We start from the raw sequence: 26,029 nt of genomic DNA, 5'->3' as shown, positions 1-26,029 counted from the left end.
TTTTTTGACAATTCGCAACAAAGATTTATATACGAAAGACATTTATATTCGATATTCGCCAAAATTGGCCTTTGAATTACTTTTAAACATCGATAGAATATGATAATGCCTTGAATAATTTTATTGAAATGAAAATAGAAATTCATGGAAAAACCGTTGAAAATCTTGAAATTGCAACCAAAAAATTTACCGTCACCAAAAAGATCGGCAAATGGTGAATTAACGCCGAAAAATTCTCTAAACACTTCATCAGGTGAACGGAATACGAATCCAAAATCGAAATCATCGTAATCGTGGCGGCGAGATCGGTGCGAGCGTTCATTGTGTCCCAGCAATCCTTCTTTTCCGTATTGATCATACACTCGTCGCTTTCTCTCTAAATAGGGATAATCACAAAAAGAAAAACCGAATGGAAAAATTACTATTTGTAATCATTCAATGGTTGATGGGTTGAAAAAAAAAACCGTAATCACAGCACTCAGTTCAAAAGCCATTGTTAAATTGTTTAGCCATAAAATCTCTTGTTATCCACTCGAGACACACAAATACACCAAAAACCAAAACAGGAAAAAAATTCAATAAAGTTATTAAATGTACTATGCAAAAAACTGTCTATTTTGAATATATTCGGAACACTATTAGCATCTGTCAATTTGACAGTGTCAAATTCAAATGTTTGAAATGACCATCATTCCGACTACTCTGTGCCGTTCTTTTGGTTGTATGAACAAACATCTTACGAGAATTTCGATCTACGTATTGGTTTCATTGGAACGTGTGGGTTAGAAAGAAAACGCAAAACTGACACTTCTCTTCCATTTCACAAAACACAACGGACCCATTCGTTACTGTGGCTTGGTGCTGCATTTGTTTACATTGATTCCGTTATGAGAATTTCTGTATCGAAACTGATTAAATATGAATTTCATCACAAAGTGAAATTTGGCGCGTTGAGAAAAGTTTTCAGAAGTACACAGTGAACTGATTTGTGTTTGCGGTATTTATGTCAAAACCAAATTCAGCTTGTCAGACCGATACCGCTTGCATTGATCTGAGCATTTGAAAAGGCAAGTCAATTTTTGTGAATATTGTTCGATTTATAGTAAAAGTTTTTTTTCTTTTTGTTCAAATTAAGTAATTCAGTCAATGTTTTTAGGTCAGCTAAGTTATAGAGGACCTCGAGTACAACAACTTTACCGAAGACACCATGTTGTTATCTCTTCTCAGTTGCGTGGAAACCGTGAAAACCGCGAAAACCGCGGAGGCTAGACGGTACGCCAAGAGAATCATCAGAAAACATACTCGCCTTTTCAAATATATAATTCGAAGAAAAAACATACTCCACTCTCAATTTCACCCATAGATTTGATACAGAATTTTTCCCTATTTAATTTAAAATCTAACATTTTTCTTTTTCAGGTTATGAAAAACACTTAGATGTACTATACAAATGATAGGATTAGAAATATATAAATAAATAAAAAGATCGCGACCTTCATCAATCTTTTCGTTTTCGATTCCGTTCTTATTAGTGGCTTATAACACTTGGGGAGAAAATCAACACTATTCGTTATGACAAAAGTCGAGAGAAAAAACAAAACATCATTGTTGTTATTATTATCATAGGCGAAACAAAGCGAATAGAGAGAACGAAAAATGACTCTCTCACACAAAAAAGAGCAAACTTCTTGCATTGGGAAGTGTGCCAAAAATGGGATGAATATGATGAGCATGAATTGTATTTTTTTTTGCTTTTCAATGATGACAGTTGTAATGATTGACAATTGGTCAGTTTGTCAGTTTTGATTCAGGTTTTCACAACGAAAATCATGGCTCATTTGTAGGCGCATGAAAATGAATTGAAAAATAAAACGAAAATATGAAAAATGGCCTCGATTCAGGAAACAAAATGATCACAAAGGGGATCATAAAATATGCCAAAATGTCCACAGTAAGCGGTATGTAATTGGGTTAGATATTAGCCCTGTTTAAAACACAAAATGTACGATTTGACGCGGTTAGAACGAAACAGAACAGTCTGTTTTCGAGGAAACAAACAAATGTAAAATCGCTGATGTTGCTTATTTCTTTTTTTAAATATTTATAATACCAAAGAATTTATAGAACGGTGTCGGTTCAAAGAGTCCTCGAAATGTGAAGCCACTGTAGCGATTGCCACGTCGATGCGCGGTTGCCGACGAATAATCGTAGTTGTTGTGATGATTATGATGGCTGTAACTATGGCTGTGGTACGAGCTCTTGTTCATACCACGAGTGTCATAAATTTTACGCTTTTTCGCTACATTGACAGAAAAACGTTCGTGTCCGGAACAGAGATAGAGAGAGAGGGAAGAAAAAAAAGAAAGAGAACAAAAATATCGCTGAAAACGTGACCAACTACACACCGAAATTATTCTTTAGAAGTGGCACATTGTGTGAATGTATCCAATTTTTGATGTAAAACAAAAACAAAAACCAAACAAAATCTCCTTGATAACACACACTGTTTCCAAACCGAAAAGAAAGTCTTTCCTTTTTTTCACGCTGAAGTACACTCTGCTTTCCAATGTACTTACTACACCAACGGACACTTGAACTTGTACAGAGATTGTCAAAAAAAGTTCAAAGTTTTATGAGTTCGTGGGAAATTATTCCCGATACTTACCGTCCGATAAGACTTCATACGCTTCGGATATTTCACGGAACTTGCGATTTGCTTCGTCTAAGTTGTCCGGATTTTTATCTGGGTGCCACTTCAATGCCAATTTTCTGTACCTGTACCAAAAATAGCAGAGAGACAACAATAGACAATCAGTTTTGAAACCACGAACAACGTCTCTTCGTCTCTCGGCAGAAATGTGCCGTAACACGATCTTACTCTTAACACGAATAATTTTAGAAGAATCGAATGCAACGTGAATGAAAATAAGTTAAAAAATAAAAAAATCTTACGCTTTTTTAATTTCCGCATCTGTGGATGCTTTGTTCACATCAAGTATTCGATAGTAATCAACCATTTTTGTGTTGCGATTGAATGAAACGGTTTCTTAATCAAAACTCTTAAATGAATGTTGTTCGTCTCGGTGACTATATTTGCTGTTCCTGGAACGAAACAAAAATGATGATAAACGAAATTGATAACTTTGTGAACGACATAGTCGATTTTTTTCTACTTCTTTTTCGTTCAATTTGTGTTGTAGTGACTAAGTTATTCGTTGTAAATGATTATCAAATCAAATTAAAATGAATTTAAAAACGACCCGTATATTGTAAACGAGCTCAAATGGAGAGCAATTATATGATTCATCTTCGTAAAATGGTTTTCGTGCTACCAGTGATTCAAGTTATTGATGCATCATTTAGGGGGATTTCATGATATCACCAATGAGTATTTGTTTCCGAAATTCAGCGGATTGATTCATGGACATTTACTTGTTTTTAGCTTGATTTTACTCTTTTAGCGTATTTCTTGCTTTTTTCAACACTATCTAAGGAATTCTTTTGACATTTCTATAGGTGAGATTGAGAGTAGTGTATGTTTCATTGACTTTGTTACGAAAGAGAAGAGCAAGTTTCTGTCGACTTAAAAATGGTTAAAAGCGAGTATGTTCGTTTTTAGCGGGTCCTCGCGGTTTTTCACGGTTTCTGCGGAACTGATATGAGATAACAACTTAGTGTCTTCGGCAAAGTTGTAGCACTCGAGGTCTTCTATAACATTGCTGAAGTCAGCTATCTCTTATCTCTTATCAGTTCCGCGAAAAGCGCGAAAAATGATAAGAAAAAAAAAAGTTCTATATAAAATTTGCTTTTTTATGTGCGCGATTTGCGCCTAACTCATAAGAGATAAGAGATAGCTGTCTTCAGCTTAGTTATAGAAGATTTCGAGTACTACAACTTTGCCGAAGACACCATGTTGTTATCTTTCATAAGTTGCGCGAAAACCATGAAGACCGCGGAGGCTAGACTGTACTACAACATACTCTACTTTAACGCCAACAGAATCATCAGAAAACATACTCGCCTTTTCAAAAATACAAATCGAAGAAAAAACATACTCCACTCTCAATCTCACCCATAGATTTGTCGATTTCTTACTTTGAAAGTGATTTTCCACTTTCTTTGACTCAACCTTATCTTGTTTTGTTTCTTAACCTTTTTTCCACATTTAGTTTTAACAACTTTTTTTCACGTCTTCATTTTTTAAACTTCTATGGGAAAGGTTTTGCTCTTTTTTGAAAGAATTTTCGACCTTCAACAGACATTTAGATTGTAGACCCTTTTTTCACTTTTAATAAACAAATATATAAACGAGCGCGTCTGTGTAATTGTCCATAAATCATACAAAACTTATTCAAGTCGCATATTCAGTGCAGAATTTTACAGCCAAATTGTATATCACAAGACGCGCATTCCATTTTGGGCAAGTTTAATTGAAACACATTTATCGCATGTTTGATGGAGCAACAGCGCGAAAGAAAAAACAAGCGAATTGATCATGTGTATCTAAACACATCTGCTTGAAAACAGTCAAATGGTCGGCAAAAGTCATTTCGATTTAAGTTGCGATCGCGCGGCGTTTGACTAAAAGACTTTTTTTTCTTTAAGTCACAAAATGCACCTAATGGATTGAATATCGCGAACGTGTGCGCAAGTGTATGTGTATATGTTTTGTGACATTCGTTTCGGGTGCCCAATATATGCGATTGTTTTTTTTTCGCTTGTGTATTGTTGACACTTAAGTCGTGGGCCTTATGATTTGACATCGACAATTATATTTATAAATGCACAAAAATGGCAAATGGATGAGCAAGATTCGGTAAGCCAATTGACGTAATGTCGAGTGTTGTGCTCCAATCGTCCGACACCGACAACAACATCAACATCGAATACACACACAAAACGAGTTCATTTTGTATGTCGACCATTTTCGGTAGGTCGACCACAAAGAGATAGAATGGGCTATTAGATGAGGTTAGAAAAAAAAACGAATAAATATTTAATGTTTTTTCATTTATTTTCATATCCGTGAGTGAATTGATATTCGTTGGTGGTCATGGTTGCGAAATACCACCAACGACATTCTTCGCGCTTTTGATTTTTTCTTTCATTCTCTCTCTCTCTCTCTCTCTCTCTCTCTCTCTCTCTTGATCTCTATCTTTTCGGACAAATTTAATTTTTTTTCTTATTTCGATTGGGATCTGCAAAAAATTTATTGATTTTACATGTATTTCGAACAGAAAAAGATATTTTCTTTGGAATTCTTTCGATTGTAAACACCAACAATTTTCCCTTGCAAGCATCATCTCTTTTCACTGCCATTGACAGTTTCGAACGAGAAATACAAATTCGATTCTATTTTATCCAAAAAAAAAACTTCAAAATAATGGCCGAAATGAAGAATGAACGAATAAAAAACTTAAACGAAACAAGCAAAAAATATTTATCGAGACATTTATCGAACGAACAGATCAGAAATGTTTAATCGATTCATTACCACCCACACCATTGTGCCGCTCCATTCGACAAGGTTACACCAATGCTTTTTTGTGTTGCTGTTGTGTTGTTTTTATGGTTATTCGGTTTGTTATTTATTTAAAGAAACAAAAAATAAGAAGAACATGATGATGACAAAGAGGCCTCACTCTGTCTGCATTTTATACAAATTGTAACTGTTTATCATTTTCGAAGAAGGTTCGCAATTGAATATCTCTTCTCTCTCGTCTCTCTCAGTCCTTCTCCTGTGCGATTCGATGAACGTTCGATGAATTAACGGAACTGAATTCACAGGAATACACTGAACGCACCGTTCGTTCAAGTACATCTTTTGAAGTGGAATTTTCGGCTTAAGGCCGTTTCCAATCGAATTTTATCGGTTTTTGAAAAAAAGCTTTCGATGAAAAAGGCTTTCTGATTAAAAACAAGATGACTTTTTTTTCGCCTGAAAAGAGGTGCTTATCTCAGCCAAAATGATAAATCGTAATGAATGAACCGTATAGCTTTTGAATCGAGCTCAATTGAATGGAGAGTATTCTTGTCATTTCAGGCAAACCGAAAACGAAGACGACATGACAACCAACACACTCTTATTTTTTTCACTTCGAATTATAGCGATGTTTCAATCACAGTCAGAAATGTGCATGTGTCGATGGGTAGTATTTAACTCGTATTTTCAGCCACTCAATCTACCGGTGAATATAAACAACGATTTTTCAACAGTTAAACAACCACGATTTATTTTCCATCGAACACTGAAAATGTTCGCTTTTTGAAATATGTTTCGCATTTTAAAAAATGCGTGTTATTTTATGCAACACTGCATAATTCGCATATTCTCGGCGAATGATATTTTAATTTGTTTGATTTTTCCTTCATGAATTTACGGTTTAGAGTAGTTTTTTTATGTTCATATTTTTCGTGTTGTTTTTTTCTGTTTTTATTATCCTATTTCTCGCACTTTCCGTTCCGCTGTTTCTTTCTCAATTTTCTCTTTCATTCTGTCTGTCGTTTTCTTTCTTTCTCGCTGCCCCGATACTCTCTATCTTTTTACTCGTTCGCCAGAAAACGCGAAACTCTTTCCTCGTTTGCGTTTTTCATTCCATTTTTTTGTTGCAGTTTCTCACGCATTGATTTGCGCCAAAATGGGATAAACTGAGTTCCATGTTATGAAATCGGATTTGAATCAAGAGTTTTGGTGTATACGAGTTGAAGAAAGAAGCAAATAGTACAGCGGTGACCGGTGCCAAATTCGCTGAGGAATGATGTAAATAACATATTTGACACATGGCTTAATTTATGTCACAAGTAGATTGTTTGTCGCGCATCAAGTGACGTAGAGCGTTGGGCGCGAAAATACGTCTACACACATTTAGCGCGCGAAAATATGCTCATTCGCTCTCATTCGCTCTCACTCGCTCTCTCTCTCTTTCGCATTCATTCGCTCCCTTAATCTCCCTTTCTAACCCGTTCACTCGCGCTTGGCTAAGCATAGCATTTGGCTGGCGCGCGCGAGAGAAGAAAAAAACCATTACACGTGTGATCATTAGGCGAATTTTCCTTTCGGGAAAAAAACAAACATTTTTTTCAGGCATGTGATGTATAGTGTCGTGCATTTTCCGGGCAGCTTTAGTTGTTGTTTGTATATGTCCGGGGAAGAAAATGCGGAAAAAAAAATATTTCAATTCCGGTTGTTTTCGAATTGGTGACCAAATTCCACGCGCCACAGATCAAAAATCCAGATGGTCACTTTTTTTGTTTTTCGAAATTGCAGCGGCGCTTTTCTTGGTCGATTTTTCCAATGTGAAAGCGGTATAAAAATATATATATTTATGCTATAAATACCATCCGGCTATTTATATTTTTAGACGCAAACATACAACATGCGAGTACGCTAATGATCGCGGATTTTTCTTTTTCATGTGTGTTGCCAACCGATGTCACTAATTTTGGATGTGATTTGCGGAACATTTTTATTTCAACAAACGACAGGAGCGACAAAAAAAAAAACAAAACACGACGTCGATGTTTAAACAAGTTTCGAAGAGAATGTGTGTGATAGCAAAAGCAAAAAGGGTTTTCTGAAGTTCGGCCGTTTTGAATGACACTCGGACACAGAATGCCATTAAATTATAACATATTTCAAGTTCATGCGAACATTCCATGTTTCTTCACGCGATAAAGTCGCCCGTATACAAGTACACACACACACAAACACACACCGGCTACGGCTAATTTATGCAAATTTTAACGTTGTTTAATTCGGTTTTATTCGTTTTTTTCACTTGTGAAACGGTGATTCAATTTCGAATATATTGTTTATTTTGTTTTGGTTTTTTGCCACAGAGAAAGTGTAGCGAATTGAATTTAAATCGCGTTGTAAAAGGAATTTCCAAATGTATGGAGAGAGAGAGAGAGATAGATAGAGAGAGAGAGAGAGAAAGATCACCGAGGGGCATGATTGCAATGTCGAAAGCACATGCTTGCACAAACAAAGCCATTTCAGATAGTTTAATTTTCATTCAAGCAAAAATAAATCAATTCGTACTTGGGGAAAATTGGCATTTTGTGTATGTTGTCAACAATCTATGGAGATAGTTGAACTATGGAATTGCTTGTATTTGCTTCCGAAATGTTTGCGCTGCTCGCTCTCTGCTTCTGTACACAAATTGAATTGGAATGCGTTGCTCTGTTGCCAATTGGTTGTGTTCGTTGTTGTTGATGTTGTTCTGCGTGTCGTTTCATAGTTTTCGATATGATTCACAAACGGGTTTCATTGTTCTTCGCATTTTTGGTTGTCGTTTTTTTAGACGCTGGTTGTTCGTGCATAAAGAAATTGTTCACTTTGATGTGTTTGTTCTTTTTTTTTATGAATTTAATCACAACTTAATGACTCGAGCCTTTCTTAAAAATTAAAACCCGACCAAATTGTGTATCTTTGGATATTTCAAAAAAAAAAAAGAACGAAGAAATAGGAATGAGCCAAAGAAAAAAAGCAACCAAATTGTCCCAAAAACTATGTTATCATGTTATGTTTTTGCCTCGGAAATCCGGTTGGGCGAGAGAGAGATTGGCTTTAGGCGCTTTTTAATGAGTTTGAGCTCCAAAAACCTTTTAAACAATTGAAGATTAAAGTCAATTCCATTAGTGCAGGGAGAGTGAGAGACAGTGTGGAGCATTAGAGGCGGGAATGCCAAAGTGTATGGTATTTGGTGTGTGCGGCCATTCGTTTAAATGGTCATGAGGTTTCTCGTTCACATGCATGCCTATCGCCTAATTTAGCATTGTTGAGATTGTTTCAAACGTTCATTATTAAATGGTTTTCATTTGTGTGTGTATTGCGCTGCGCTGTACAGATTTTTATTTTGCCGTAACACATTAATATTGTAACGATGAGTCAAAGTAATGCTATTACAATTGTAATGCCAAAATTTAGCATTACGGATAATGTGTTACAATTGTAACAGTGCCAGTCATTTGGCATTACCGGTAATAGCTATTGCAATTGTAATAACATTACAGGAAATTTTTGTTAACGTAATGCTACTACCTATTACATTTTTAATGTCGGTAAATCTGTACTGCGCTGCGCGGCTTAGCCCTATTAAAATTGTAGTATCAGTGAAATGCGGACGAAACAAGAGCGTGAGCGCGAGCGCGCGGTCGCACTTTATATCTATTTTACGATTAATTGTTCCAATATGGGCCAAATGAATGGGCTTTCATTTGTGCAAACATACGTTCTTGGATGGCTCAACATCCACGATTCGACAGCAAAAACCAAAAATACATTGATTCATATGGACACTGAATGTACAGAATGTGACAAGAGCGAAACTGGTGAAAATATTCATGAACTAACATGTAATCACAAAGTTTCTATCTTAATTGCATTGAAAAACACAACAACAACGCCTGAAAGTAGTCAAAATTGCAAGTTTCAACTAGGGGGATTTCACTCTATGCGAATACTGTCATTCGTACGAATGCGCGAATACTTTGCCATGCATTTGAATATAAACACTCGCAAATACTGATATTCGTGCCGAATATTCGCATTCGTACGAATAACCATTTAATGTATCTATACAGCGCATTAGCGAATACGTCCGAATATTGCTGCGCGAATGCGAATGCACTTGACAGATCTATATTGATTTGTTGTGTTAATCGTTGCAACTACAGTGTTTACATTATTTCGCCAAAATGGTAAATAGTTATTTCGATCCAAATTTAATATCAATTTAAGTTGTGTTTTGTATTTTAGGGACTAGAAAATGTTATTTTCAAATTAGAAAAATATTTGAATGAAAAAATTCCGGCTGATATTATTAAAATCCTGGAATTCTGTGCATTTGAAAATGAATCATCTCTAATGTCCATTGACAACGATGCTATTATGGATATCGAGAACTATGTCATTGAAAACCCAGAAATTCTCAAAGAAACATCATACGAGAATGTGAATAGGTTTAAATTTAAACCGGGTCACCGATTGTTTATCCAGTTGCCACAGTTAATCAAGAATTGTAATCAAACGGAAACAAATTTGCAAAAAATCGGACACCTGCGACGGCAAATGCTTAACGTAACTAATGCGCTTTCTATATCAAATCCAGAATGTGTGACAATTAATTGTAAAATTTCTGGTAGAGGTTCACCTAATGCACGTTGTAATTTTTCAAACACGTCTGACATCTTTCCACATGTTTGACTGTGTTTGAAACTTCATCGCAACTGAGCGCATTCGCGACGAATACATGTGCGAGTGTTTTAATACGTTTCATATGCGGAGTCGCGCGAATGCTCGCGCGGCAGTACGAATACATGGTGCGAATGCAAATACTTATACTGTTTTTTGCGAATGCAGGATTCGTGCACGAATGATCATGTATTCGAATGCGAATGAAATGCCCCTAGAGTTTCAATCATTTAAACATGAATAAACATGTAAAGCACGTACACATTTCTGTGACGTAAAAAGTCTCATGCTATTGGATCGTGTCAGCATCTCAGCAACTCGTATGCAGTGGATATATCCCAGCATATCGACGACGCAAGTAACTGTATAAGCGGCGTGCGTTGATGTGTACAGCTACATCGATTACACACAAACAGAGAGCGCAGTGTTTGTGTGTAGTCGATGTAGCTGTGAACATCAATGCTGAGCCGCTTATACAGTGACTTGCGTCGTCAATATGCTAGGATATATCTACTGCATACGAAATGCTTAAATGCTGATCCATCCAAAAACGTATGTTTGCATTTATGTAATGACCTGTCACCGACGTCAACACGCCAATCGATCACATCGTAGGCCGCTTTGATAGATGGCAAACACACGCGCGTACATGAATGCGACTGCATCATGCATCCACACGAATGATATCAATAACACATGGGGCTAATAACTATAATAACCTGAATACAAATATTTATCAAATAAATTAATGTACATACAGTAAATGCGCGAGCACACACATCACTCGAGTGACAACGATGAAGTAAAAGCATATTTTTAAATCTAATTATATAGACGTATATCTTGTTCCTCTTTCTCTCTATCTCACGAATTTTTTGCTCATTTTTTCCATCTTTCTTAGGCTCTTTCTCCCTATTCAATTTGCCACTCGATTCGGATTCATTCTTTCAATGGAAGAGTTGAAGGAAACGAGTAGTCAGTGTCTCAAAGAGAGCCTTAGATTCAACGACAAATAAAAGAGATGCGCTCAATTGATTTTACATTTCAATCAGTTCCATTAGCACACTAAATGAAACTAGAAGCAGCGCGCTGCGCACATCTGACACACAAAACAACAGCGAAACAGCAAATAAGCAAGCAAAAGCTCGAACCCAAATGGAGTCATAGAAAATGATTGCAAAGTGGAATTGGCAAAGAAGCAAAAAGGAGTCTGAATAATTGAGCTCGAAATGTCATGATTAATAAAATGAAGGAGCCAACAAAATAAACACAAATGTCTGCCATTCAATTGATGGGCAATCGAATTGAGCAGAGAACGAATTGAAAAAAGACACACAGATGATGTGAATTATAATGGGGCTTTGTGAGTGTTAAATTATATATGCAATGGGCTTGAGCAAATGCAATGAGAGCTAAATTGCATCGCAATTGACGAGAAAAACAAGCGTGCGAAAGAGAGAGAGAGAAATAGAGAGATCTAGCGAGAGAAATGAAGAAAGAGAGCAGGAGAGATGAATGTGAGAAAAGCAATCTTTTTAGCATCTTTTGTTTGCCATCGCGCGCATAGCCGATGCAAACAGAGTTTACTTTGATCTGAATTCATCAGCACTAAATAAGTTTGTGCGATGGATTTATCAGATAAATCGCACGCGTTGCTGTATAAACTCAACGCGTTCAAAACAAATTTTTCTAATTCATATCTACAATTAATGAAAAAAAAATTTATTTTGGAAATGATCACACATCCAACGGAATACAAATCCAATGCTCAACGACCATTGCCACGAGCATTCTTTGGAAATGCACAATACACTCAATATCATTGAAGCGATTGGCCGCTCAAACGTCAACCGAAATCGTTGCAAAGATGTGCTCTTTTAACTTACATACATAAACACAGCAATGACTTATGAGCTCATGAGCTGCAGCAGTGATTGTATGCTTCATGTTCAAACGTCGTCGAAATGAGCAAAAAAAAAATTTGTGTGAATACGCACTGGCGTTGCTCTTGTTCACGTTGAGTGTGTTTTGAACGCGTTGAGTTTATACAGCAACGCGTGCAATTTATAAATCCATCGCACCAACTTATTTAGTGCTGATGAATTCAATTCAAAGTAAACTCTGGATGCAAACGGCAAAATAGCTATTATATTGGACACAATAATGACAAGCTAACAGGCAACAAAACAACTGTGGGAAAAGTATAATCCGAAATCTCCGTAACATGAGCATAATTGTTGGGACACAGCGAGAGAGAGAGAAATAGAGAGAGAGAGAGAGAGAGCGTGCATTGCTCGGAAAATGGAGTAAAGCGCCCGTGAAATCAGGTACACAGCATGAAATCATAGCGCGGATCACATGAAGAAAGGCGATTTGGAGTATGCTGGAGAAAATTGCAATGTTTCAACAGACCCATCATCAGCGCTTTTGTTGGCCTTAAAACACGCGATTCAATCGCTTGCGCGGTTTCCCACTCCGGGATTTATCCGCGATCCGCAGCCTTTCCACAAATTGCATTCAATCGAACAATAGACAATGTGTTTCATTGTCAAATTGAGTTCAAATGATTGTTATGAAATTGGTTCAGGCGAACCAGTCGCAATTATGGAGTTTGATAAAAATCGAACCGAGGTAAAGTTTGATGTGGTCAAATGATCAATCGTTTAGTTGTTTGTACTCTGGCCGCTGCCGTTGCATTTGCTTGTTGTTTGGCTGCAAATTGCCCCGAACTGAACGCATTACAGCTGGGTTCTGGTTCGTTGCATCATCGCATGCAAGAACCATATACACACACGCTCCCCGGCTATGCTTTGCCCATTGACGTAATGTTTATGAGTGTGCAAATAATTGGACTAATAACCTAAAAGAAAATATATTATGATGCTATGGCTTGGCTTGGCTTGGCTGCTGATGCTGCGGTCGCTAATGCAATGACTCGTGCCTGTTATTTCCATCGATATGCAATTTTCAGCTGATTATTGTGCTTAATTCTCAACGAATATCTATTTAGCTTCGTTATTACGATCCATTGGCAATACAATCAATGAGTTTTCAACGAATAAAAAAATTCCCTCGCTCACACATTTCAAAGGGTACATACACTCGTTGTGCTGCTGCTCTGCACATTTGCAATGCGCTCGAGATTTCGACATCTTTTAAATTGCAACATGAGCATCGATGTTTTGAATCAGAAAAAGCAGCAGCAGCAGCAGCAGCAACAACATTCTCGCACTCTCGCTCTGTATGCTTGCCACAATTTTAATGATGGCAAACAAATGATTTAGCCCGCAGGCTTTGGTTCTTTTTGTTTCTCTCCTTTCGGTGTGTATGTCTACACAAAACACCTTGAAACAAAACCCAATCATGTTGCTCTTTTCGATGTTTTGTCGTTCTGATTTTGTATCGCGCTGTCGTTCCGTTTTCTTGTTGTTGCTATTTTTTTGCCCTGAAGCGAGCGAGCACATTCGGCGACGAAACAACTGACAACACTCAGCACAACATATAAATTTTCGTTTGAAAAATAAAATGTACTTACAATTTCGAGGTGGAGCCAGAATACACACAATCCGGCCAACAACAATCAGTTCAGACACACCTGGAAAATACATAAAATAGAAAATGCATAAAATTAGTGGAAAATGTTTTACAGGAAAATTACGGTACGTAGATATGTGTTTTAATTTTTTCATTGGTTCTGTTATTTGGTATGAATTTGAGCTTGTTTGTGCACAACAAACTGACGACAAAAACACAATTCTCATTCGCAACAAAGAGTTGTTTGCCGCGAGACGAGTGGTTTGAACCACTTTTCGGTTTATCTTGTGATCTCATATATACACTTCTCGCGGTGATTCAGAGAAGGAAAGAAAACAAATGTTTGTTTTTTACCCGGATAAAAATGGGCATTTTGAGTGTTGGATACAAATTGGTCAACCTATTTTCGGTCCTTGAACATATTGTTCTTTATGAATTTTTTTTTCATTCGTCAAAGAATAACAAACATCAATTAATTCTTTTTTTTTTGAGGACGTCATGGAATATTATAAAAGTGCGACAATTGGCCGGTTTAACTTTTTTTCTTTTGCTTCTGTGTTGAATAGCTCAAAAAGGCCAAACCTTCTCTTTTGTAAACAATACAAATCTTAACAACGACGATAAAAATACGATTTCAGCCAGTAACATTCTTTTTGACATTGCACGACATATGTAATTCAACATTTATTTGATGTGATTAACTCGAGGGGGAAATCACTTAAAAGTAATTGAAATGTCACAAGTAATTATGATAATAGAGAAGTAATTTTTCCCGAAAAAAGTAATCGAGGTACAAAAAGTAATTTAGGTAGATGTCATTGAGACTTCTTGGACATAGTTTGGTTATGTCTGTTCGCCATAAACCACATACCCGAAGTATTCTTGGATAAAATGAAAATGGAAAAATATAGTTTGGTGTGGGCTTGATTGCGTTTGAACCACCAATGTTTGACAACGTCAAACTTTGACATAAACGTCTAATTACTTTCGTAATTTACTAAAGTAATAGCGTGCCAAAAAGTAATAGAAAAAGTAATTTGATAGTTTTGAAAAATAATTGAAAGGTAATTCAAAAAGTGATTTCCCCCTCGGATTAACTGCAATAAATCAACAAAAATAATTCTCCACATGAAAATTAAATTACACTTTAAATTACAGTGAACTATGAACAACAGTTCCGCGGATGAAGGTTATGTAGAAAGCTCTTTTGCATGAACAATAATAGCGGTCATCATCAAAAGAATTTTTAATTTTTATTGGCATTTTAAGGCAATTATGAACAATTTAAAAAAAAATAAAGAAAATTTTCTATAGGTCGACCTTTATTGAGCGCGGCGGCCGTTCATGAGTATGCATTAATTATATGGAATTAATTCTGTGTTTGGGCACACCCAAAAGATTCACCCGAAAAATCCAAAAACTATCATTGAACCACTCGTTTTGAGCGGCTTCCGGAATAATTTAATCGGGAATTGCATTCAGAGAATATGACATTAATATAACATCTAACTCCATCTAGAACTCTTTCCAGTAGATGTGTTTTAGTGAGTAATATTACCTAGACTGAATATAGCGGTTTCAACTACTTTCGGGCCAAAATATCTCAAAACTGCAATGAGTTATTTGTTATGCGAACGCTCAAACAGCTATTGTTGATGTATGCGCGAAAACAGTAGAAAAGCACCGAAAATGTTAAAAATTTGATTTAAATCAAAAAAATGAGGTTAAACAGAGAAATCGAGATCCATTGCTAAAATAGTCAAAATAGATGAAAAAAACGAGCGAATAGAGCAACAAAATCACAGCAAATTTCACATTCCTCCAATCGAACTAGGCATAAAATGAGCTGAATGAATAAGAATTCGTGAAAAAAATTCATCGTTTCAACATCGAGAACAAAACAGCGCAAGTTTCCTGTTTAAAAATCAATCATTTTCATACGAAATAGCGTAATTGAAATTAAATCTCGTTGTGTCTGTTAAAATGCGTCAATATATCAGCATATTTCATAGTCCATGTTGACTCATGTTCCGAATATTTCATCAATTCGTTCGCAAAATTAAATAGATGCAAATATTTGTTGTTCATGCCGTTCATTTTTTTTGACAGTTAGGTGTGCACTTGTTTATGTGTGTGGCAGAAGGATTCCGTATTAGTCTCGAAATGAATAGCCGTGATAAATCGAAAAACTAGCGGAAGAGAATGTGAAAGCCGTGTGTGTCTGTGTCATCGATGATAGAATATCATGCAGCTGACAATTCAGTTTCAATTGTCGCGATATGCCTTTGACACTGAACGTTAGGCATTTAATTTAGGTGTGCTTGTCTGCCTGCCAGCCACATGTGTATGCTCTTCATTGCGTCTATCGAATAGATTCGCGTGACGATTTCGAATTCAAGATCATCGAGTCAATTTCGGTTGCTATCGCAAGGCAGGCGAGCGAGTGAACGCGAACAAGCTGTCAAGAGTTTGGGTAAACACCTATTTTCAGCGAGTAACTTCTAATATTTGAACAAAGATCATTTGCGATACCCAAAAATGACGAACGAATTGCACGCAATGCGAGCACGTTTTTGCTGAAATTGGGTGCCACTGAATAGATATGATAGTAATTATAATAAAAATGGAGACGATCGTGATAGGTACAGCCATAAGGTCAAGCAGGAAACGGCCGCGGGTTTTTTTGTATTTTAAACGTTACGTACAAAGTTCCTACTTTTGTATATATTATATACAAAATATGTAATGTACCGATTCACTTTCATTCCGTGCGCGCACTTCCATAAAATTGCGATCACAAACGGAATATTTACAAATAAAACAACATACTAAATAGCCGTGACAGAAGCACAAACATCAGTGTGCTAGCGAGAATTATGCAAAATAGAAAAAATCGCACACACACACAGCAAAACATTATCGTTACTATTTTGCATGGAAAAACGACACGAATTGCGACAGCAAAAATGTCAGCCAACAGCAGAATGATTGGAACATTTGAGATGCTTTATAGTCATTTAGCGACTTTAATAGCCTATACATGACTGTTTTTTTGTAGTGCCACATATTTCCTAATAAATTGATTGCTTTTTAATGTTTTTTCTCTGTTTTTTTTTGCTTCGTTTTGAATATTATTTACGGTTAATTTGACAATATTTTATTTTATTCATTTTTTTCTTTCGTTTATCGTCATCGGTCACGTTGTCGTTTCCGAACCTTTTTCGCACAATCATTCTTACCCATTTTGCTAATACCCACTTCGTTTAATGTATTTCGATAGATTTTGTCTCGATTCCGATCGAGCGTAAGGTTGCCGGTTCGAAAGTGATCATTTGGAAATGCGATTGATGCATGCAACAACAAAAACACCAAATTCGATTCGTTCAATGTTCAATGGATTTGATCTTGACTATATAATTCAATTTACATTTACATGTATATAATATCGGAAGCATTCATTAGACAGATATGTTATTCCAAAACAACCAGAGACTCCATAGAAAATTCGCACTCGAGCATAGTAAGCGTCGACACTAAGAACGGTTGGTCTGACGCTCTGTGTGTACAGTATAAGGCAGAACGACACTACTACATGCGCGCGACGCTTCGTCACACACAGTTCCTTATAGTGGCCGCGCTTGAAGAGTGTGAAATAATACATACATGCGGCGCTCTTATATGAGAATGATCTGTGTGACGAGGTGTCAGATGAGCGTCGTACGTATGTATTATTTCTCATTTGCACACTCTTCGAGCGCGGCCACTATAACGAACTGTTTTTGATGAAGCAACGCGCGCATGTAGTAGTGTTGTTTTGCCTTATACTGTACACACAGAGCGTCAGACCAACCGTTCTTAGTGTCGACGCTTACTATGCTCGAGTGCGAATTTTCTATGGAGAGAGGCAAGTCAAACAGAACGAATGAACGAACGAAAAAATGCGTCACACAGTCGTCTGATAAAAAAAAAATCGTATAATTACACTGGGTCAACTGATTTAAATCGGATGATGATTTTACTGCGAGCGCGCACATAGAGAGTTAAGCGAATGTTGATGTCAGCACACGCTTGACATCCGAACTCAAATGGAAAATGGTGAGAGAAAGAGAGAGAGATAGAGAAAGAAAAAAAAATTGAAATTTACGCTCATGAATCATGATTTTGCGATGGTCATGAACAACTTTCCATTTAGCCGGGGCGCAATGATATACCGAATTTATGTGCAATTTGTGACGTGACGCACTCACATAGGGCCGACTGCAACAAATGTACAGAACAACAATACCCACTATATGCACTTCATACTAGCCCGATAATTATGGAGTAAATCCTTCGTTAATCCCAAATATAGAACATATGCTTTGGACGAGGTTTAGACAACATAAAACCTGTGATTGGGTCATTCTCACGATTTGATGGCTCGAAATAGGAAAGGGGAACCAGATCCGTAATAATCAGCAAGAGGATTGAGAGAGAGGGTGGTAGAGGGAGAGGGGACAAAAGCGAGCGGATTGATGGATCGAATCAATGAGAAAAAATGGGCAAGTTAGGATCATGATAGCCAGAGTAGAAAGACCTATTCAGCGAAAAATAGCAAATATGAGCGGGTGATAGACAGGGAGGCAGATATAGAGAGATAGATGAAAAAACAAAAAAATTCTCTACAGATGAGAACATGAACATGAGAGATGTCGAAAGTATTCTGTGGTGATTTGTCCAGCATTCATGCATTTTCAATGCATGTGCAAGTAAAATGCTGTGAATGTAGCGCGAAGTGCAGAATATGCTTTTGGCGGTTTTCTCTCCGATCATACACTCGTACCGTTTTTCGTGTGCGTCGTCAAACGGGTTTTATTCTGACGTTCATCATTCAAACAGCGTATGACTAATGCAGATTCAAGACGACGACAAAGAAGAGAAAAAATAATACACCATCTGATTTCTGTATGTTCGACCAGAATGGGCTGCTGCTGTTGGAATGAAGTCATTGTAACAATACGGAAATACCAACTAAAATATTCATTGCGGCTCGGGTAATCGCATTCCAAAGTTTAAATGACGACGGCCGCGCTAATTTTTTTTTGCTTGCTTGCCTCTCTCTCTTTTTCTCTCCGTGGCGTGTTATCGAGTGCTTGTCGAAACACTAAAACGCTCATGTTGTGATATCGGTCAAACTGGAATTTTCTGCTTGAATGCGAATCACACTCGTGCCGTAAATACTCTTTTTCAACATGAAGTTGCGAAATCGTTCTCATTAATCAGATATAAAATGGAAGCCCGAAATCTATGTGGATGTTTTTGCAATTAATTTTAATTGCAGGTCGACAATCAGATACATTTATTATACGATATGTTGGTGTATGTGTTGTTCCATAATCAAAAAACACCGCTCGAAATTTTTTTCAATGTAGATGTGTCACACTTCAATGTCATTAAAAACAACTATTTAAAAAAAAGCGAACTCTAGAAAGACGCTAGCTCACACAAGACGAATTTCGAATCACACACACACCGTTTTTTGTTCTCTCCAAAGCAACAGATCAACTGAAGTGTTTTTGATGAGAAAGAACAGAGCAAAAAATGCTGGATGGGCGACTGTGAGTTCAGGCACATGGTGTAATTAAATGCGCTCCAAAAGCGCATTATGGAAGAGCTGAGCTCTTTTATGCGTATGCAAAAGTTTAATGCTTTTTCTCTGCGTGCTCTCTCTCTCTCCCTCTCCCCGTGTCGGGATTTTTCTTTTGTTGCACAACGGATTGGAAACCGAAACCGGAACATCGAAATGTGCTTCAAAATGGGAAACACATTCTCGGTTCGTTCGGTCTCTCTCACTCTCTCCTTATCGCGCATTGTCGAACGACATTTTCAATATATAATAATCGAAGTTTTGCACTTTTCTTCTTCAAAAAAGGTTTTACACCTAAAGTTTCTAATGGCTTTATTTCTGTGTGCCTCTTTCACTCTTACACTCTCGTTTGAAATCGACTAATGCACTAATGGAAACAAACACACCTACGAGTGCGCGATACGCGATGGCTGCATCAGGGACAATGCACTGCAACAGTCAGCCCAATCAATTTTTCATCGCTCATCAACGAAACATAGAGAAACACACACACACAGAAAGAGAGAGAGAGAGAGAGAGAGAGAGAGAGAGAGAGAGAGACATAGACCAGCAGAATAGCGAATAAATTGACTAGCAATGTGTTCGTGAGTAGTGGCATCATTTTCAGCAGCGGCAGCGGCATTGTGTCAGCAGACTCAATTCAGTATCGTACTAATTGATTTCTTTTGATGCAAAGAGAGTTGTTGCATTGCCACAGCATTTATCCATTCATGCAATACTAATATTTTTTACAAACCCATTTGCTCTCGCTCTCTGTGTACCTAAGTCGGTTTTTTTCTCTCTGTATTTTTATTATTTCTTCAAAAACCTAGACACTTAACATAAATATGTTTGTATGTTTATGTGTTTGCATGAGCTCGAGTGCCATCGAGAGTATGTGGTGTGTGTGTGTGTGTGTGTGTGCAAAGGAGGCGCACACACCGGCGTATATGAGGGAGTGAATGAAAACGAGTATGTTTATCAACGTGTTCGTTTATGCTAATCAACAATAAACAGTTGCGCTGTCGAATGTAAAAGCCCTTTTATCATAAAATACAACAAAACACACTGTTGTTGTTGCTTTTTACTCGCTTCGTTTTCTTGCAATTTTCTCGAAATGATCACGCTCACGGTATGTATGTATGCTGTATACATGTTTGTATTTTTTTTGTATATTTTTCTTATATTTTCTTGTGTGAAATATGCTCGTTTCGTTTGGGTTTGAAGTTTGCTTTTCGATTTTGCTTTTGAATTGTAATGAATATGGATGAACATTTAGTACGGCAAGTCAATGACATTGTCGTTGTCTTCTCTGGATATCTCTTACTCATTCACTAGCTCAACGGAACCAACCCGAACCACGTTTCAAATGTCTTGCAATAGGAGAGTTTGCGGTTGGCGCGAGTGCTAAGCAAAAAATAAAAATTTTAAGATCAGCTCAAATGACACTCTTTCTTCTCTTCTACAGCAGAAAAAAACACATACACAGCATCGAAATGGAATGGCTTAAGCCACACAGGCACACCGAAAGAGCATAGGAGAAACCAAAGTGTCATTTATGCAGACTTTTGCTGCTGCTTCTACTACTATTGTTGTTGTCGCGTCACTCATTCTCGATGCCAAGTTTTCCGGGCGTGTGCGGGCGTTACACACCGATCTAGTGGCTATTTTTAGACTCATCAACCAGAGAACGAGAGAAAGAATTCGGCGAAATTGGGTTGTTGATGGCATTGTGTACTGTTGTTGCTGCTGTTGCTGTTGTTGTTGTTTTTTCTTCGTACATTTAAAACAATTAGATGCGTTCATTCATTCGGACACCATGAATTTATTTCACAGCAATTAATTAAACGGCCAGTCCCCATTTCTCGGGTGAGTGAACGTACAAACGAACAAATGACGGCGATAAGAATGATTGGCGCTTCACAACAGCATGTAATGTAATGTAATGTGTTTCAATATAAAAAGCATTTGTAATTCGGAAAATTTGAATATTCACCAGAAAAAAGAAGCGAGCAACAACGGCAAAAAGTTCAATATCACACCCGACATTCATATATATTTAGATATTAGGTATCGAATGAATGTGGTTTTTTCTTATGACCATTTGCTCACTGCCGTCTCACACGAAAATGATATTTTATGCGCTTAATTGGCTTAAATTAAATGAAATACTGTTCGGTCGCTTCATGTTATACGCTATTTTTTCGGTTTGTTTCATCGTTGTCGTTGTCTTTTCTTGTAAAATAAAACTATTAATTGTCACACGTGTTGATTTGCCATTATTTTTAGCCCCCTCTGACAAAACGGCCCATTGTTTTCCGTGCAAAAGGTTTATCTTGCATGTACGCATAACTCGTTTTATGTATGTGCGTTACCTTCTCGTTGTTGTAGACGACGACGACGGATGATGGGCAAGGGGGGCAATGCCTTCAAGCCAAAGATTCTGAATCATTTGAAACTGAATACTCACATAAAACCATCGTATGGAGTAGCAAAAAAAAGATTGCTGTTTTTTGGCGAACGAGACACATTGCAAAAGATTAAAGGTAGTAAGCATGCAAGCAGGCAGGCAGGCAACAGATTAAAGGCGATTGGCGTTTTTAAATGAGGGTAAACAACATTCGAAGGCACTTCTTTGAATTGGTTTGGATACGATGGCAGCGTGAGAGTGAAGCACTGAACCATAATGGCTATTGCCACTGGCATTTAGTTCTTTTTGCTCGCACTCCCATTCATTGTGCAGCAGAGAGAACTTGGCGTTAATTTTCATTTTTCAGGGAGGGAGAGCGATCAAAACTCTGCAGCAATGCTGACCGAACAATTATAGTTCGGAACTGAGCTGAAAAATATAAGATTTCCTCCTGAACTGATGAAAAATATGCACGCTTTTTATTTTCTTTCTCGTTCATCAAATTCATTTGTGTTGGCTTTTATTGTCGGAGCTGAAGTCCTTTTATTTGTTTTCGTGTCGTTTCAAATATGTAATATGCATGCAGTTTTGAAGGTTGTCAAATTTCCAAACGACAGAGAGCGAATTCCGAAAAGAATTAAGAAAACCAAAAAGAGAAAGCGACAACGACAAAGACGATGAGAAGCGGAAGACGATGAGAAAGTGGTTAATGAATCAAAAAGTGAAAATTTTGTTGGCAAAAGTAAAGCAGGAAATCTAAAACAATTTCAGTGCGAATTTCCAAGAGAAAAGGAAGGAACATTTCTCTGGTTTAATGTGGTTTTTTTTCCTGTTGTTGTTGTTCTTGGTCTTTGGTCGCTATTTTCCATGAAGATTGCTGTGTATGTGTGTGTATATATATTCATTCTCTTCACGAACAATCAAGCACAGGGAATCTCTCTAGTTCTGGCAAATTGCTTCCGGATGAGTTCACAAAGGCGCGAAAGAATTCAATAAATTTAAACTTTTCAGATGGTTGAAGCAACTTTTGCCCCGAACTTCTGTTTACATGATTCTTTTAAGAACTGAAGAGAAAAAAAAACAAATAAAAAACACACACACATAGCGATAGCGAGTAAAAATCAAATTCATTCCGTTTATCGTCACGTGCACGGCTCTCTTTTCAATTTTCAGCATTGTGTGCGCTGGGAAAACGGATGGCAACAAACAAACGAACGAACGAACGAACAAACGAACGAACGAACGACGAGTTGCACACAAGTTTTCTTTATTGTGTAATAATTTTCGTCATTGCAACGCGGGCAAAATTGAATGTGATCAGAATTGGAATTCTCTATTTTGTATGAATGCGTGTGCGTGTGTGTGTGTGTGTGTGTGTGTGTGTATGTCGATATGGTTACAGCCATCGCTCGTCATAAAGTCATAAGACTTTAATTAACCATTTGGCGCGCACTTATTTGTCTTCATTTCGGTTTCAGGCGATAGTAGATGATGGAAAACTGAAGTGCCGCTTTTTGTGTATGTATGTCTGCGTTGTAAACGGACATGAAAAACCGCCCCACCAACTGCTTTTTTGTTGTTGTTGCTGTTGCTGCTGTTGTTCATATCACGTATGTGCTTTTTGAATCTCATCACTTTTTGCTGCAAATTCAATTCGTAATCTCTAATTCGGTAGAAGACCCTTTTGTCATGCTCTTCATCAATTTCAGGAAGTATATATCTCCCTTCGTTTCTTATAGTCACTGAAGCGCGGGGGTATCATTACACTAACAACAACATCATTTGCAAAATGAAATTCGTCCAAAACCTGCTGACACGGAGTGAACGCGCTCACTTTACAAACGCACTTGTTCATCTTGCCGGTTTGACAGCTAATGTCAAATCGACTTCTGTTTCAGTGTAGTTTTCTGTTCGAACGTTTTCTCAGTATGGTCCGCAAAATTAAAAAAAACAATTCTGCCACGAACCAGTTTCTATTTTGAATCTAACATTTTGTGTTTTTTTAATTATGAAAACTCCAATATATCATATAAAACCGTAATTTTCTCTCATACAACTCAATTGAAAATGGAAGAAAAACATTTTTTTTTAAATAAGGGAATGTCTCCTTGAATGGGACACACTTTGGCCTAATTTTCTAACTTTCACTAGTGGAAATATTTTTGAGAATGTGATATACCGTTGGAAAGAGGACCATCAAAGGAATCTTTTTGCCTAAGATAGTTCTTCGATTACATTACAAAAACAAATTTTATCGCAAAATTTCCGACCATGACGATAATGTCCAAAAAAAATTTTGCCTCCTTGAATGGGACACTCCAAAAAACTCAGAAATATGTGTGAAAATGAAACAATATCATCATATTTTGATGGTTTATTCATTGTTTATTCATTTAATCGACTTTTGGATTGTAATCAGTGACAAAAGTAATGAAAAATGATGTTTATTCGTCGCTTTCTTGGTCTTCGACTGCGTCAGAAATTTCATTTTGTATTTCAGCCCATTTGGGCATACTTACACTTTATTGAAGCCAAAATTGATTTATTTTTCTTCTATGGTGTAGCTGAGGTCGAGTATGTTTCAAATATATGCAAATTTTTTCCGCACCCCCTTTGTATCCAAAAAGGGCGACCATGAAAATCAGGGTATTAACACCAAAGGTCATATCTCCCCAGCCATGGAAGGAAGGGCACTGCGCCTTGGATCAAAATTTTAGTGCTCGTGAATACCTATCCAACGGTATACATAACATTCACATTTGTCCACATTATATTCGAAAAATCGTTACAAGAAAAAAAATTAAATTTGTGGGTCAAAAAAGTGAGTTTATCCCCGTTTTCTGTGCCAATGGGTGGATTTATCGATAGGGAGTGTTGCTGAAAGTTGTAGAAATGAAAGTTTCGACTCACGAGGAACAATTTTGCTGTAGACCATTTTGCCCCATCTTGCCGAACTTAAAAATACAGAGTGTCCCATTCAATGGGACATATTTGTCCCATTCAAGGAACTGGCCGCCATTTTTGTGAGTCATCACAAAAAAAACTTTATGACGCGATATCGAAAAATGGACTTTGCAGCTTTGAAATAGACACAATTTACTAACTATTCAATATATTTACCTTCAAATAATGTTAAAAACACTTCAAACTGTGGGTGTGTGGAAATTGATCAAAAAAGTTTTATTTTTAAAAATTTCACACGAGTATTATTTCCAAGGGGGAAACTACTACTACCGCGTAATTCATATTAATAAAATCTAGTACAATACAAATTCTGAAAAATTCTAAAAAATTCAGCGCAATTCTGCGCAATTCCAATCAATTCCGATGTTCCTTGGTCAAATTTGGTGATGATCAACTTAAAATATCGCAAATATAGGGACATTTACCATTCATTTGAATGCATATTGAAGATTTTTACTTCCAGAACATATTTGACTTGGTTTGATCTACAAGACTCAATTCTAGCTCTGTTTTCTATTTTGAAAATATTTTATGTATCATAAAGCCATCACCCATTTGAAGTGAAATATTGAATTAGAAGTGAGACCCATGTACAATTAAAAACGCCCTATCTGAAGTTATTTCGATAAGATTGAACATCTATGCGCTTAAGCATTCTTTGAGATATAGAAGTAAAAAAATGTAATGCCTATTACCTATTACTATTACTATTACTTTTGTAATAGGATCACCTATTACTATTACTTTCCTATTACTTTTGTAAAAAAAATTACCTAATAGGTTCACCCTGTCACAAAAGTAATAGGAAAAGTAATAGGTAAATGTAATAGCCTATTTTTGTAATAGCCTGTAATAGTAATAGTAATAGTAATGCCTATTACATTCCTATTATTTTTTCAAATTTTTTTTTTCCAAAGTTTCATATAAAAAAAAAAAAATTTTTTACGCCAGACGCATTTTTTATGAGTAAAAATGAGTCTTCCAAAAAAATCTAAATTTTTTACATGAAACTTTCCAATTTTTTTTAAGAAAAAGTTTCATGTAAAAAATTTTGATTTTTTTGGCAGACTCATTTTTTCTCATAAAAAATGCGTCTGGCGTAGAAAAAAAAAATTTTTTATATGAAACTTTGGAAAAAAAAAAAAAATTTGAAAAAATAATAGGAATGTAATAGGCATTACTATTACTATTACTATTACAGGCTATTACAAAAATAGGCTATTACATTTACCTATTACTTTTCCTATTACTTTTGTAATAGGATGAACCTATTACTATTACTTTTCCTATTACATGTAATAGTAATAGTAGAAGTAATAGG

At 36.6% G+C, this 26,029-nt stretch overlaps 1 protein-coding gene across 9 annotated transcripts in view; it reads right to left on the bottom strand.

Annotated features, from left to right (window-relative positions):
• Window positions 1-26,029, bottom strand: part of LOC129576184 (dnaJ homolog subfamily B member 3) — a 69,119-nt gene that overhangs the window by 2,411 nt on the left and 40,679 nt on the right. For 5 of the 9 annotated variants that reach the window (XM_055460858.1, XM_055460860.1, XM_055460859.1 and 2 more), the window contains 4 exons: window positions 13,731-13,790; window positions 2,953-3,102; window positions 2,666-2,775; window positions 191-376 (listed from right to left, as the gene is read on the bottom strand). In XM_055460858.1, coding sequence (XP_055316833.1) covers window positions 191-376; window positions 2,666-2,775; window positions 2,953-3,017 — 361 coding nt within the window. In that variant the 5' untranslated portion in view covers window positions 3,018-3,102; window positions 13,731-13,790. Of the gene's footprint in view, window positions 1-190; window positions 377-2,110; window positions 2,300-2,665; window positions 2,776-2,952; window positions 3,103-13,730; window positions 13,791-26,029 lie in introns of all 9 variants that reach the window. The other 4 variants (XM_055460857.1, XM_055460853.1, XM_055460856.1 and 1 more) reach the window with 1 other exon arrangement.

Source organism: Sitodiplosis mosellana, unplaced genomic scaffold (genome assembly GCF_009176505.1).
Source record: "Sitodiplosis mosellana isolate CC-2019 unplaced genomic scaffold, AAFC_SMos_1.0 Smas_scaffold_6181, whole genome shotgun sequence".
In the NCBI taxonomy this organism is placed as follows: Eukaryota; Metazoa; Arthropoda; class Insecta; order Diptera; family Cecidomyiidae; genus Sitodiplosis; species Sitodiplosis mosellana.
Note: the sequence above shows the minus strand (reverse complement) of the source record. Positions and strands in the feature narration are given on the sequence as shown.